Below are 15,453 nucleotides of genomic sequence, written 5' to 3' on the forward strand. Positions count from 1 at the left end.
ATTATAAGTATCTCTCAATATTTTCTCGCTTCCCAAATTATCTGTAAGCTCCACTGCTTTCTCTTCTCTCGACCAATGTAATACTGCTCTTCCAAAGCCTCAATCATCTGTCCCTGATGCCAACTATACAGAATATATTCCAAAGAGGATGGACTATGTTCAGCCAGTCTTGGATCAAGTGCCTTTTCTTAGTTCTGCTATCTCTGGCTAGAGGAAAGGGTCACATAATGTAAACCTTGCTATCAGCAAAATGCTCCAGAGAAGAAAAATCATGAGCAGAAGCAAATACAAAAAAAAAAAAAAAAAAAAGGTATTTTTAAAGCAGTTGAAATTTTGCAATTATTTTATCAATTTATATCAGCCATTCATATTTACATGGTATATAGATCTTCATCTATGGTTAGCTTTTGGTTGAATAAAATTATTCATAATTGGATTGCCTGTTTAAATGTAAGTTTTTTGGTTATTCCAGAATTTCATCTTGGAATTCTGTACTTTTTAATTCATCATGTCAAACTTGAAAAATACCACATCCTCTTCCATCATTTTCCTGCTGACGGGTGTTCCCGGGCTGGAAGCCTTTCACAGCTGGATCTCCATTCCCTTCTGCTTTCTCTATGCAACTGCTCTCTCAGGAAACAGCCTGGTTCTCTTTGCCATCGTCACTCAGCCCAGCCTCCACGAGCCCATGTATTATTTCCTCTCCATGCTGTCCACCACTGACCTTGGCTTGTCTGTATCCACTCTGTTCACCATGCTGGGTATCTTCTGGTTCAATGCCAGGGAGATCAGCTTTAATGCCTGCTTGTCACAAATGTTCTTTATTAAATTCTTCACTGTCATGGAGTCATCAGTGTTGTTGGCCATGGCTTTTGATCGTTTTGTGGCCATCTCTGACCCCCTCAGGTATGCCATCATTTTGACAGACTCCAGAATAACTCAGATTGGAGTGGCCATTGTCATCAGGGGGGTGCTAACGCTCACGCCAATGGTAGCACTTCTTACGAGACTGTCCTATTGCCGCAGCCGTGTGCTCCACCACTCCTACTGTTTCCACCCGGATGTGATGAAGCTCTCGTGCACAGACACCAGGCTCAACAATGCAGTGGGGCTGACTGCCATGATCTCTACTGTTGGTGTGGACTCGATCCTCATCCCCTGTTCTTATGTTTTGATCATCAAGACTATCCTCAGCATTGCATCCCCAGAAGAGAGGAAGAAAGCCTTCAGCACATGTATCTCTCATAGTGGGGCTGTTGCCATTTTCTATATCCCATTGATCAGTCTGTCCTTTGTTCACAGGTTTGGGAAACGGGCCCCAGCCTATGTACATACTATGATTGCTAACACCTACTTGCTAATCCCCCCTGTCATGAACCCCATCATCTACAGCGTGAAGACAAAACAGATACGCAGAGCTGTGATAAAAATTCTCCATTCCAAAGACACATAGAATCATAGAAACAGTCTATGTCAGGTTGTTTTATCAATTGAAAGGTGAATCTGGTGATCGTTGATGCCAAATGTGCAAATATTTAAAATCAAAGATGAAATATATTTAGAAAATCAGCTTGACTGACCCATTTATTTTACAAACGAGGAGACAAGACATTAGAATAGGAGGAACAAACAGCTTTACTGTTTAGAATTTCTCCTCCAATGACCGCTTATTCTAAACTGTTATTTATCCTGCCAGTAGTCTGTCTCCTTTTACTTCATCCTCTTCTCAGCAGGTAAGATGACACAGTATGAAAAAGTCACTCCTTTTTGAGAAATAGATGGTATTTTCTAACTGTAATAATAATTTTAACTAATTTTATTATTTCCTTTAACCAGTCATTGTTCTGTTTTTTACACATATTAACACATTTTTATATTTGAAACAAAATGATAAGATAGTCACTTTTAGTATTAATGAGAAAAACTGAAGCACAAAAATGTTAAGTAACATGCTTAAACAGATAGTAAGTAACAAAGCCATATTTCCTTTTCACCTGCAAACTGACTTATTTCAGGGTCCTCCTACTTTTAACTTTAATGGTGTATGTAGTATAAACAATATACATATTTATATAGCTATACTATATTTATATGTAATATAAACATGTATATACAATATAGCATATAATTATACATGAATTGGATCCCCTAGAGGAGGAAATGGCAGCCCACTCCAGTATTCTTGCCAGGAGAACTCCATGACAGAGGAGCCTGGCAGACTACAGTCCATGGGGTCGCAGAGAATGGGACACGACTGACCGTCTGAGCAGCAGAGTACATAAATTAACTAACTTGTACTGGGGGGACACAATTTAGCCAAACAAACAAAAAAATAAAACTATATTCTCTAGAAATTTTCAACCAATTAATCAAATAAAAGCTTAAAACAAAATCCTCAAACCTCACAAATGTATTTCTACCTGATGTTCTCTCCCAGCTAAGCATATTCCAGAATTTCTTTCTGACCTCCCTTAACATTCTGCCCCAGAAGAAACTGAAAAGTGACTAGAATTGCAAAGGAATTACAAGTTGTGTTATTAGAATTGTTTGTTTAGCAAATTAATTATTTTTTCCAACCTGGGTATATCCAATAATTCTCAAAAATTTAAAGTGCATGTTTCATTGATACATTGGTATCACTCAGTAATCACTCAGTAATGGTGGGCCCTAGCTGGTATCAGATCCAACAAGGAAGTAGAAGTAGTCATTCATAGCTACAGGGAATTTATTCACAGTACCAGCTATTTAATCGTTAGGATGATATCAAAATCCTCAGCATGTTTGACAATAGTATTTTCAGAGTCAGTTACTGTTAATCTTCATCTTTGTTATCGTTGCATGTTGAAATGTCCCAGAACTTTGTTTTGAGACCTGTCTTATTCTTTGTTATATTCTCATTTCTGGTCATCTAATGTAACATCATGTCTTTACATACCATCTATAGGCTTGTAAATCCCAAATAAGTATTTATAATATAGTCCAGACTCATATCTAATTGCCTGTGTATCAGTATCTTCATTTGGACATCTAAAAATCATCTTAGACTCATCATATCCAAAACCATATCCTGGTATTCACATCAAGGAAAAAACATTCTCAATCACGGTTTTTTATAACCCAGAACTCTGCTTTTCAAGATGCTGAGAGAAGACTTGGAGTTATTTCTGGCACATGTTCACCTCCCCCATTCTACATCCAATCTTTAGCAAATGCTGCCTACTCTTTATTCCAGATATTCCAGATGTTGATATCTGGAGTACAACTACTTTCTACTACTTCTACTGCTACCACCATGTTCCAAGCCATCATCGTTTTGAACCTGATTTTGCTTTATAGTACAGTCTATTTCCCCCACGGTAGTTAAAAGGATTATCTTAATACACAAGACAAAGCATGTCACATCCTCTGTGCAACATGTCCCAGAGGTCTCCTGTCTTACCCTAGAAACATTTATAGTCATTATAATACCTTGCAAGGATTTATGTGCTCTGACTCATCTTCATCAGCTCAACTTCATCTCCTACTACTCTCCTCCTACTCACTGTACTGCTGCTGCGGCTGCTAAGTCGCTTCAGTCATGTTCGACTCTGTGCGACCCCAGAGATGGCAGCCCACCAGGCTCCCCCGTCCCTGGGATTCTCCAGGTAAGAACACTGGAGTGGGTTGCCATTGCCTTCTCCAATGCATGAAAGTGAAAAAGTGAAAGTGAAGTCGCTCAGTCGTGTCCTACTCTTCGCGACCCCATGGACCGCAGCCTACCAGGCTCCTCCATCCATGGGATTTTCCAGGCAAGAGTACTGGAGCGGGGTGCCATTGCCTTCTCCTACTCACCCTACTGCACCCACACTAACCTCCAAACATCCCCTAAATACACCGAGTGTGCTTCATCCTCAGACTTTGCACTTGCAGATCTCCTTACTTGAGATGTTCTTCCTCCCGATGCGTGATTTACTGCCTGTCACCAAGCAGTCTCCGCTCATGCCCCCTCTTATTACAGGGCCCTTTATACTACAAAAAATAATAATGACAACACCACCTCTCCTCAATTCCTGCCTACATTCACTCTCTTCCTTACCTACCTTGTTTTAACTTCTAGCACTTTCACACCCTCTGTCACGCATTACATATCGGTTTATATCTTTTCTAGCTTAAAAGGTAAAGGTAAGGTAAGGTCTTTGAGAATAAGGACTTTGTTTCTTTTAAGCTCTCTTCCTGCCAGATAGGAAAAAAAAAAATCGTAAAATCTGTGTGGCCTGCTCAAAGTCATTGCTTCCCCTCCACCCAGTGCTCCAGGCACAAAAAACAACTTGCATTTCCTTAGCCTTGATTGCTCTGTCTCACTTTGAAGCCTTTGCACAGGCTCCTCCACTTACAGCACCCTCACTCTCTTCCCTCTGACCAAGTAGAAGCAGCTTTCCTTCAGAGGTGTTTTCATGATGTCTCAAGTCTGTCTGATACCCTTTTCAGGTTCTCCTGCATCATTTTGTGCTTCATCATGGCACCCTTTTTCAGACGCTACTGTAAGCATTCTCCCCACAAAAGGCTCTGCTTACTTCTTGAGATCAAGGGACCATGTCTCAGTCACCATTAGAAATAAGAGAAAATGCGCACATGATGTGGGTTCACAGACTCAATTTTTGTTTCATATGATATAAGATAGGGCAGGGAGATAAGGGAGAGAGACAAAGAGGTGCTTGAGCTAGAGAAGATGGATGGGGGTACCCAGCATCCTAAATATGGGAGGAGATGGAACTTCAGTCTTAAGAACTAGACAGCCAGGAAGCTCTCATTACTTCTACAGATGTTTCTCTCCCATCAACACCCGCCCACAGGATCAACACTAACGTGTGAAAGGCCCCACTGTGCAACCATCCAAGCAACTTGTAAGCTTCCATTCCTAGGGAGTACATAATGTAGACGTTAAGGGAAATGGGGGGTGGGGTGCAGAGCAAATGTCATCTTTGACCCAAGGGACAAGTTCACAATGAATTGTAGATTTTCCTAAAGGCCAGAGCAGTGGTAGACACATGGCCACTATTTCACTTGGACTTCTTAATCGAAATTCTTAAATGTTCCATAAGTCCTATGAGGCCCTATATGATCCAATTGCCCATTACTTCTCTGATTGTATCTCCCTAATACTCTTGTCCTGGTTCCCTCTGCTCAGCACAGTGGCCTTCTTGGTGTTCTAAACTCGCAGATACATTCTCTTCTCAGGAATTTTATTTGTGGTTTCTTTTCCTTCTTCCTGGAATAGCCGTCTACAAATACCTCCATGGATATATTTCTCACTCTCTTAGGCTTCTCCTCAAAAGCTTTCATTCTGTGTGGTCTTCGTAATATTGTCCAATAGCTTCATTTAAAATTTCTACTATCCCCTTGAGATGTATTTATTTCCTTCTTCCCTTTATTTTTTTACTCCTGAAGCCTACCTAACATTCTCTTTCATTTTTTATAGCAACTCCATTTACTGTCTGTGCCCCTAACCAGAGTACTCCGTGAGGCTGGAGATTTGTATGTGTGGCGTCTGTTTTTCTTATTACATTGCTGTCATTGTTCAGTTGCTAGATCATGTCCAACTCTTTGTGACCCATGAACTGCAGCATGCCAGGCTTGATAAATCTTTGTTGAATGTGAATAAATAAAGAATCCGAATACTTGGTTCTCTGACCATATTATAATTCAGGAACCATATGACCTAAGCAAAGAGACTTTAGGTCATGTGTATGCTTTATCTGTGACACAGGTGCAATGAAAAGTGGCTTCCTCACCTGAAAGTCCATTTCATCAACTGAAAGAAAAGCTGGGGCTGGGAAAAGAGAAGTTCAAGAGGTACATGGCCTTATTTTAAATTATGGGACTATATTTTTATGTGCCTGTCGCAGTAAAGAGGATATGAACTCCTAGAGCTCAGAACCAAACTACATGCACTGGCCGCTGTGTCTAGTAAAGTGGCTAACTAGAGTCTGAGTTGCTTGGAGGGGCAGATATAGATTGTCGAGAGCCCTGTATGTTTAGGTGCGGGAGTGATGGCAGAGGCAGTGGGCCCCTGGTAATCTTCGCCCATCCACGCCCACCAGACTGAAACAGCAGGAAGCCTGTGGAGTGACATACAAGTGGCCTTGGAGGTTTTGCTCCCTGCCTGCCCAGCCCCAAGGCCCTCAGTCCGTAGTCCCATAGCCTATCCCCATGGGAGTCCTAGGCAGTTATAAATAAATCTGTGCCTGAAAGGGAGAGTCGGCTTCAGCTGCCTCTCATCAGGACTGTGCCGTGTTCAAGTGAGTGCACCCTCACTGGAGTCAGGCAGCCCATGGTCCCTGACATCCTAAGGAACCCTGAAGACCCTACAAACTGTCTCATGGCAAGGTAGAGGGAAGCCTTTGTATCGCACCGGCATCTTCATGGATGAGGAAGAAGTGTCCCAGAGTGTTAGCTGCCACCCAGAAAGGCAAGTGACAATAGATGCTACAGCCACACTCAGACCCAAAGAGAAGCTGCAAGTGGGTCTGGCTAGCATCCCTTTGGGCAGAAGACCAGACCACATGGGAGGAAAGCATGAGGTCTTCTGGGATAGGTAACTGGGGAGATGAAACAATGGCCCCAAGTCTTAGGCTGCTACCCCCAAAGCAGAAAAGGTGCCCTGCGGAAAGAAGAGTCAGGAAGATATCTGACTCTGAGGCCACCAGAGACCCTTCTTGTCTGCCCATGCGGATGTTGTCATCAGAGGTGCTGAGAAAGGGGAAATGCATTACTGTCCTCCCCTTGCTACCCTCCATGCTTGTGAGCATCTCCTCTGAAAAACACTCTTCATTCTCTGACAGCAGCTGAGGGGGACAAAGCTGGGATCTGATATTTGTCAAGGAAGGTAGCTGTAATATCTTGGCACATGTCTGAGAATGGAGAACAAATAGTCATCGGAGGAGAGATTTTCTGACCTTTGAACCTGGATCTGTTCTTCCTTGCTTATCTAATATGAGGATAATCTAAGTCAAAATGTTTAGTTTTCATTTTATCATATTTGTTTTTAGATACCTCGTCACTCTCCTCTCCAAACCCTCTCCAAGCCCTCTCTACTAAGGCCAAATAGAAGAGCATGTCTCAGCAGCAGAAAGGACACAGGTTAGGAGTGAAGAGGAATCCTGGTGGGGTGGGGAGAAGTGGGGAGGATGAACAGTTTAATCCCAATATCACTGATGAAGTCACCTGCAGAGTGTATTCTATTTTTTTTTTTTTTGAAAAGCCAAGCCTTTAGCTCTTTAGAGACAATTAGCTCTATATACCAGGGTATGAAAGTGAAAGTGGAGAGTGAAAAAGTTGGCTTAAAGCTCAACATTCAGAAAATGAAGATCATGGCATCCGGTCCCATCACTTCATGGGAAATAGATGGGGAAACAGTGTCAGACTTTATCTTTTGGGCTCCAAAATCACTGCAGATGGTGACTGCAGCCATGAAATTAAAAGACGCTTACTCCTTGGAAGAAAAGTTATGACCAAGCTGGATAGAATATTCAAAAACAGAGACATTACTTTGCCGACTAAGGTCCGTCTAGTCAAGGCTATTTTTTTTTTCCAGTAGTCATGTATGGATGTGAGAATTGGACTGTGAAGAAGGCTGAACGCCAAAGAATTGATGCTTTTGAACTGTGGTGTTGGAGAAGACTCTTGAGAGTCCCTTGGACTGCAAGGAGATCCAACCAGTCCATTCTGAAGGAGATCAGCCCTGGGATTTCTTTGGAAGGAATGATGCTGAGGCTGAAACTCCAGTACTTTGGCCACCTCATGTGAAGAGTTGGCTCATTGGAAAAGACTCTGATGTTGGGAGGGATTGGGGGCAGGAGGAGAAGGGGACGACCGAGGATGAGATGGCTGGATGTCATCACTAACTCCATGGCCGTGAGTCTGAGTGAACTCTGGGAGTTGGTGGTAGACAGGAAGGCCTGGTGTGCTGCGATACACGGGGTCACAAAGAGTGGGACATGACTGAGCGACTGAACTGAACTAAACCAGGGTACTTCGGGAGACTTTCAGGAAAGAGTTTGATGAGATCAGAACATTGAATAAGGCAGAGCAACACTGAGTTTCCTAAGAAAGCAAAGACTCACCTAATATAAATAACTCATGGCCAGAGGTTCCAAGAAAGATGAAGCTCTAGGAGTATCAAGACTCATCTCAAGCTCTCTTTGTAGCAGTGAGAGTGGCCTTAGAGACAACTTTTAAAAGTAGAGGAACCCATCAGCTAGGAACAGAGAGAAAGCCTTCATAGGGGCCACACCTGGCAGCTAAGATCCTACCAGCACCTTCATCTCCAGAGAATTCATTAATGGGAGCTACTACCTTTCATTTGATGACCCCAGATAAGCTTCCCTGTTACCTTAAGATATCGACTTTGGCCTTTTTACCTTAATTTTTATTTTGTGGGTTTTGTTTGTTTGTTTTTATTATTTTTATTTTTTTATTACAGTTGTATCTTTCCTCTCTTGCTGACCTTAGACCTGATGACCTGGAATCCTGAAAATCTGCAAGCAAACAAAGCAAAACCAAAACAAAATAAAAAATCTCCCTATCCCCACTGTTTGCTCTACCTTGTATTCCCTTCTCTGTCTTTTTAATTTCTACTCAATTTTCAGGACTGAACAGAAGGATCATCTTGTTTCAGAGAGTTTCCTCTGATGATGCTTTCCCCATCCTATGCATTAAATACACATCTTTTCCTAACACATATCCCAAGATCCTAATATTTTGGTTACTTATCTATCTTTCACTCTAGGCATGGTATCTGAAAGGCAAACAATATGTCACAGCACCTGATAGGCAAAAATATGAATTTTTGTCTCTGTATTTTCAGTATCTAGCAAATATCCTTGATATATGGTAAGTCTTATAAGTAAATGCTTATAGAACAGAAAAATGATTCCCAGGGAGCTTAAGAAGGACAGGTTTGGGGGATGAGCATTGTTCTTTCCAGGTTCCCTTTTACAAATGTAAATGGACTTTGAGAGTAGTGACTGATAAGTGAATCTGAGCTGTCACTTTGCCCTTTGACAGGAGGCTTCAGACAGCCTTTTTATGAAAGAACACAAATGACTTGGAGGAGTGAGAGAAGAGAGAAGGCGAAGGAGAGCTAAGGTGTGTTCAGTCCGCAGGTCTCTGGGGCCAGCCTCTCTGATTGTGCTTCCTGTCTTAGCAGGCTAACAGGCTCCCAGCGTGACCTCACCTCCTCGGTGCCAGCTATGAGTACCTGCAACTTCACACATGCCACCTTTGTACTCATTGGTATCCCAGGACTAGAAGCAGCTCAATTCTGGATTGGCTTTCCCCTGCTTTCTATGTATGCTGTGGCATTGTTTGGAAATTGCATCGTGGTCTTCATTGTAAGGATGGAGCGCAGCCTCCACGCTCCCATGTACCTCTTTCTCTGCATGCTGGCAGCCATCGACCTGGCCTTGTCCACATCCACCATGCCCAAGATCCTCGCGCTCTTCTGGTTCGACTCCCGGGAGATCACCTTTGATGCCTGTATGACCCAGATGTTCTTTATTCACACTCTCTCAGCCATCGAGTCCACCATCCTACTGGCCATGTCCTTTGACCGTTATGTAGCAATCTGCCACCCGCTGCGCCATGCCGCAGTGCTCAACAACACAGTGACAGCCCAGATTGGCCTGGTGGCTGTGGCCCGTGGATCCCTCTTCTTCATCCCACTGCCTCTGCTCATCAAACGGCTAGCCTTCTGCCAATCCAATGTGCTCTCGCATTCCTATTGCTTGCACCAGGATGTAATGAAGTTGGCCTATACAGACACATTGCCCAATATGGTCTATGGTCTTACTGCCATCCTGCTGGTCATGGGTGTGGATGCCCTGTTCATCTCTTTGTCCTATTTTCTGATTATACGAACAGTTCTACAACTGCCTTCCAAGTCGGAGCGGGCCAAGGCCTTTGGAACCTGTGTGTCACACATTGGTGTGGTGCTGGCCTTCTATGTGCCTCTCATCGGCCTCTCAGTGGTGCATCGCTTTGGGAACAGCCTTCATCCCATTGTGCATGTTCTCATGGGTGATGTCTACCTACTTCTGCCTCCTGTCATCAATCCCATCATTTATGGTGCCAAGACCAAACAGATCAGAACTCGGGTGCTAGCTATGTTTAAGATCAGCTATGACAGGGAGTTTCAGCCTGTGGGAGGAAAGTGACCCTTACCACTGCACTTATTCTTACCTTTAATGGCTTGATATAATGATTTCCTAATGCTAGCTTGATCTTAGTTGCCCATAAACACATCAGTGATTTTCTCTGGTTTGGCTTCTAAATACTTCCTCTGTTTGGGGTGAAATTTTTGAGGCTGCCATAATTATTTTCTAGGCTTCCCAGGTGGGCATGAGTGATAAAGAACCCATCTACCAGTGCAGGAGATGTAAGAGACATGGGTTCAACCCCTGGGTCAGGAAGATCTGCTGGAAGAGGGTGTGGCAACCCACTTCAGTATTCTTGCCTGGAGAATCCCATGGACAGGGGAGCCTGATGGGCTACGGTCCCTAAGGTTGCAAAGAGTCAGACACAACTGAGTGACTAACACTACCACTATTACTAGTATCCTTGTTATATAAAAAGCTAAAATTAGAAAATAAGCAGCAAAAGAATGTAAAGGAGAGTGGCAAAAGTACAATTTGACTTTTACACAAGGGAAAAATTGCTTTCGTTATTAGTCCAAGAAACCTATGTTAACACAATAATTAGGTAACAGTTTTGCTTATTTAATTAGCAGTTTTTATTAATGAAAATTCACAATGAAAAAGAAGTTTGTGTTGAAGCATATATGCTTTAGCATCACAGCTGATGGTGCAACTGGCAAAATGTAGCAAAGGCTTTTTAAAAGTTATGAGTGTTCATGCTGTAATCTCTCTTTTGAAAATTTCATCTAATAAAATATCCCTAAATGCAGAAACCAAATTTCTCATAAGATATATCAGTCATACCATTATTTATAGTAATCATGTATTTGGCATCCAAGGTTTGATTTATAAAAATAAAGAATTGCAAACTCAAGTATGGGCTTCCTTGGTGACTCAGACATGGTATTTTCACTTAATAGAATATTATGTGAAATATTCCATGTTAAGAAAATATTATGTGACCTTTAAAGGCTCTGCTATAAAATGAAACATGTATATAATGTTAAGAAAAATAAGGAGGATACATGATTGAAACTAACTTGTAAAACAATCTACGCCTTGAAAGAAATGTGCTCAAATTACTAGTGACTTACTTCTGTTTCTACCTTCTAATTCCTTTTTTATGGAGATCTTGTACAGCTTTTATAATTTATACAAGTTCACATGTATAACTTTTAAAATGGAAAAAATGAAACTGATCATTTATGTATACCGGGGCTTGTCAAAGACTCATTGTTTCCTATTTATTACCTGGGAAGTTCAGCTTTAAATAATAATGCCAATGAATATATCTTGAGTGATTGCAATGTTCCAGAAATCTAAGTGCTTTATAGGTTTTATCTTATCTTCACATCAACTTTATGGCATAGGGACTATTTCTGTCCTCCATTACCAGTGCAAGAAATAAGGTTTACATTGAGAAAACTGAGGTGCACAGTTTGGCGGTTACCGTGCCATGATTCCTAATTAAATTTCATAGCCAAATACAGTATTTAATGTCCATACTGCATTGCTTCCTGTTTAACATCTGCCATTTATTTCCTCAGCCTGTGTAAATCTTGTTTTTCTTCTGCCATGTGCCTTATGAGATAAATGACTATTTGTGTTGAGAGATAACCCTGCCTTTGTTGCGAGCAACAAATCTAGGTTACACTTCTTGTTTTACAGCCAACCTTCATGTTCTACAGCCTACTTCTTTCTTTATTAAAGGAGAATATTTTTGTTTATTTATCCCCATCTTCTCAATCATGTCTCCCTTTTTTAAAGTATTTTCTGTATCTATCAAACATATCCAAGGTCTGAGTTTTCACTTAGGTAATGAGACATTATAAATTTTATTTCAAATTTTGCTAAGTGTTATGCCTACTGCTTTCACATTCATAGAATCCTATGTGAGAGTTTCCTTGGTCTTCTTTCTCACCAGTGCAAAAAGCTAAATGCATCTTTTCAAAATGGACTATTCCTATCGTATCATTGAGCAGGTTTGATGAGATGCTAAAGTCTGAAGACAATCACTGGGCCTATGTGTTCCCTCAGCAGCTTCACTGAACAAATCTTTTGTGGGTAATTAGGTGGATAAACCATGAGGGAGACTTCAGCCTGTAGGCTCTTGCTCAGAAGGAGGGAACCTCAGACTCTTAGCCTTTCTCCTGGAGAAGGGTCCTCCTAGCATATGATGTATCTGTGAGCATCCAATTCTGATCACCTGCCCAGAGGCTGTAAAAGAGCCTCCAAAGTCTTGCAGTTCATCAGTGCACATAGACCAGGTCTGAGAGGGAGAGAATGGAAGAAATGGATGACTCCTTTAAGAAAACAAAGGAGTGCTCATGCTCTGTAAAAGTGGAAATTCGAGTATTGGACCTCACCCCAAATAATGATTGATGAAATTGACTATGTCTCTTCCCACAACTTCCATTCTCTTCTATTTTCCTGTGCATGGCTCTACCTCAAATCATACCCTCTTAACTACTTCCATACACCTAAGAGAATAACCAGATTAACAACTTAATAAATTGTGCCATCTCTCACTCCCAACACTCTCACTGTTCACTGCTGTCCAATTTATTCATATTCCATTTCTGTCTCCGCTACATCTCCCACTGCCCCAGGATTTTAACTTAAAAAAAGAAAAAGTAGTCCCAAGACTTGTATTCATAGCAACACTATTCCCAATAGCCAAAATGTGGAAACAACCCAGGTGCTCAACACTTGAATGGATAAAGAATACTGGTTATATACATACAATAGAATATTATTCAGCCATGAAAAAGAACAAAATATGATACATTCTACAACATTAATGAATCTTGAGAAAATGATGTTAAGTGAAATAAGCTAGACACAAAAGGACAAATATTGTAGGATTCCAATCATATAAGGTACTAAAAATTCGTTGAACTAGAAAGTAGAATTCATCGAAATAGAAAGTAGAGGTTTCCACGGGCTGGGGGTAGGGGAGAATGAGAGTTATTGTTTAATGGGTAACATAATTTCAGTTTGGAATGATGAAAAAGTTCTAGAAATGGATAGCGATGATGGTTGCACAACAATGTGGATATACCTAATCCCGCTGAATTGCACACCTAAAAATGTTTGTTAGAATGGTAAATTTTATGTATGTTTTACTATGATAATTATTTTTAAAATGTAAGACATCACTATCAATTTTATAACAAGAACATGTTGAAATGATTGCATCTAGGTTAAAGAAAGTATATTAAGTTTTTGTTGCTGTTGTTTAAGTATCCCAAAGAACATATTTGATCACCATACTGAGAGGAGTGCAGAGCCCTGGGATGAGACTTAGGAGCTCAGAATTCCAGTTGTGCCACTAAGCCTTGTGACTTTGTCTAAATCACATTATCTCTTTGAAGTCTATAAACATGGTGATTAAATTATGCAAAGTCTAAAAAATCTAAATCCCATTTCCAATCTTTTTTTTTTTTTTTTTTTTTTTACTTTTTGGCTGCCCTGTGTGGCATGTGAGATCTTATTTCCCTGTCCAGGGTTTAAACCCCTTCCCTTGTCACCCCCTATCTCTGCAGTAGAAGCTCAAAGTCTTAGCTGCTGGACCACCAGGGAAGTTATATGATGTGCTCTGAACGTTAAGAAAGTGAAAGTCACTCAGTCGTGTCTGACTCTTTGTGATCCCATGGACTAGGCCAGAACACTGGAGTGGGTAGACTTTCCCTTCTCCAGGGGATCTTCCCAACCCAGGGATTGAACCCAGGTCTCCTTCATTGCAGGCAGATTCTTAACCACCTGAGCCACAGGTGAAGCCTAAACATTAAGAAGCCAGGAACAATTCTAAAGATCCTGCAAGGCTGAATCTCTCCAGGGACTCCTTCGGAACTGCTTTCTGACTCACATAAGAAAACCAGCCTCCTTCCCTGAGGCCACACCTACTATTTGCCCAAACACTGTATTTATCAACTTGACCTCCTACTCCTTGATTCTACCAATTATAGCTCTCTCCAAAAATCAAACCTTCTCTCAAAGATGGGGAAATTTCCACCCAGTAGATATGCATGGGCTCTCTGAAAGGAGGCCCAGTCCATCACAGAGAGCAAACCATTCTGGTCATCAAGTCAATTCACTTTCTGTGAGGCTTGTTTTCCTCTTTAGTTTATTATGGGCAATAATAGTGTCTACCCCTCAGTGCGTTTGTGAGGATTATGTGCAGTCATCCATACACAATGCTTAGTGCAGTGTTTAATACATAGTATGAATTCAAAACAACAAAGGTCTGTCTAGTCAAGGCTATGGTTTTTCCAGTGGTCATGTGTGGATGCAAGAGTTGGACTGCTAAGATACCAAAGAATTGATGCTTTTGAACTGTGGTGTTAGAGAAGACTCTTGAGGGTCCCTTCGACTGCAAGGAGATCCAACCAATCCATTCTGAAGGAGATCAACCCTGAGATTTCTTTGGAGGGAATGATGCTAAAGCTGAAACTCCAGTACTTTGGCCACCTCATGCAAAGTGTTGACTCACTGGAAAAAACTCTGATGCTGGGAGGGATTGGGGGCAGGAGAAGAAGGGGACGACAGAGGGAAGATGAGATGGCTGGATGGCGTCATTGACTCGATGGATGTGAGTCTGAGTGAACTCTGGGAGTTGGTGATGGACAGGGAGGCCTGGCATGCTGCAATTCATGGGGTCGCAAAGAGTCGGACACAACTGAGTGACTGAACTGAACTGAGAACTCATAAATACTCATTATTATTATTATCATTGAGGAGATAGATAATAATCCCTGCCTTACAGGGATAACGAGGAGATAGGAATGTGGGTTTCTACCTGTGGCAAGCAAGACACACAGATTGTTTTAAACACTGATTAGATCACATTAGCCTAGGAGCTTGGAGTTTAAGACCTGGACTTTGTTCCTCTCCCACCCCTCCAATTCACACGTGCACACCAGCAGGACTATGATTGGAAAATGAGATGAAGGAAGGGAGTATAGTGGAGGGGGAAGTGGGACTTACATGGGATTCAATTTGGATTGAAATGACTGATTATATGCACTAGAGGAGAAAGATCAACAGAAAGGCCATAGTCTTCAAAACTGTACCAGAAAAAATACTATTGCATTCCAGAAGGTGGCAAACTAAAAACGGGTTATGGCCATTATTTATGCCTTGTTCACACAAACCAGGGTCCTGGGAGAGTGTCTGCCTTTTGTTTCCCAATGGCCTGGAAGGACTTCAAGAAGGAGGCCTCTGGGTGCCTGGGGAGCTGAGTCAACTGAGAGAGGTGGTCCCAGGCAGCCCCTGCCGTGAG

General features: G+C 41.7%; 2 protein-coding genes across 2 annotated transcripts; both read left to right on the forward strand.

Moving 5' to 3' along the window:
* Positions 1-508: 508 nt before the first annotated feature.
* On the forward strand, positions 509-1,453 carry LOC114118282 (olfactory receptor 51F2-like). The gene has a single exon (XM_027979038.3). The coding sequence runs from the start codon at positions 509-511 to the stop codon at positions 1,451-1,453; it is 945 nt and encodes a 314-aa protein (XP_027834839.2).
* A 7,614-nt stretch (positions 1,454-9,067) lies between these two features.
* Positions 9,068-12,927, forward strand: LOC101111389 (olfactory receptor 51E2). Its single transcript, XM_015100856.4, has one exon. It carries the CDS (start codon positions 9,231-9,233, stop codon positions 10,191-10,193), a length of 963 nt encoding a protein of 320 aa, XP_014956342.3. The 5' UTR covers positions 9,068-9,230; the 3' UTR covers positions 10,194-12,927.
* The last annotated feature ends 2,526 nt before the right edge of the window (positions 12,928-15,453 follow it).

The sequence above is a fragment of the Ovis aries genome, chromosome 15 (assembly GCF_016772045.2).
Source record: "Ovis aries strain OAR_USU_Benz2616 breed Rambouillet chromosome 15, ARS-UI_Ramb_v3.0, whole genome shotgun sequence".
Classification (NCBI taxonomy): domain Eukaryota; kingdom Metazoa; phylum Chordata; class Mammalia; order Artiodactyla; family Bovidae; genus Ovis; species Ovis aries.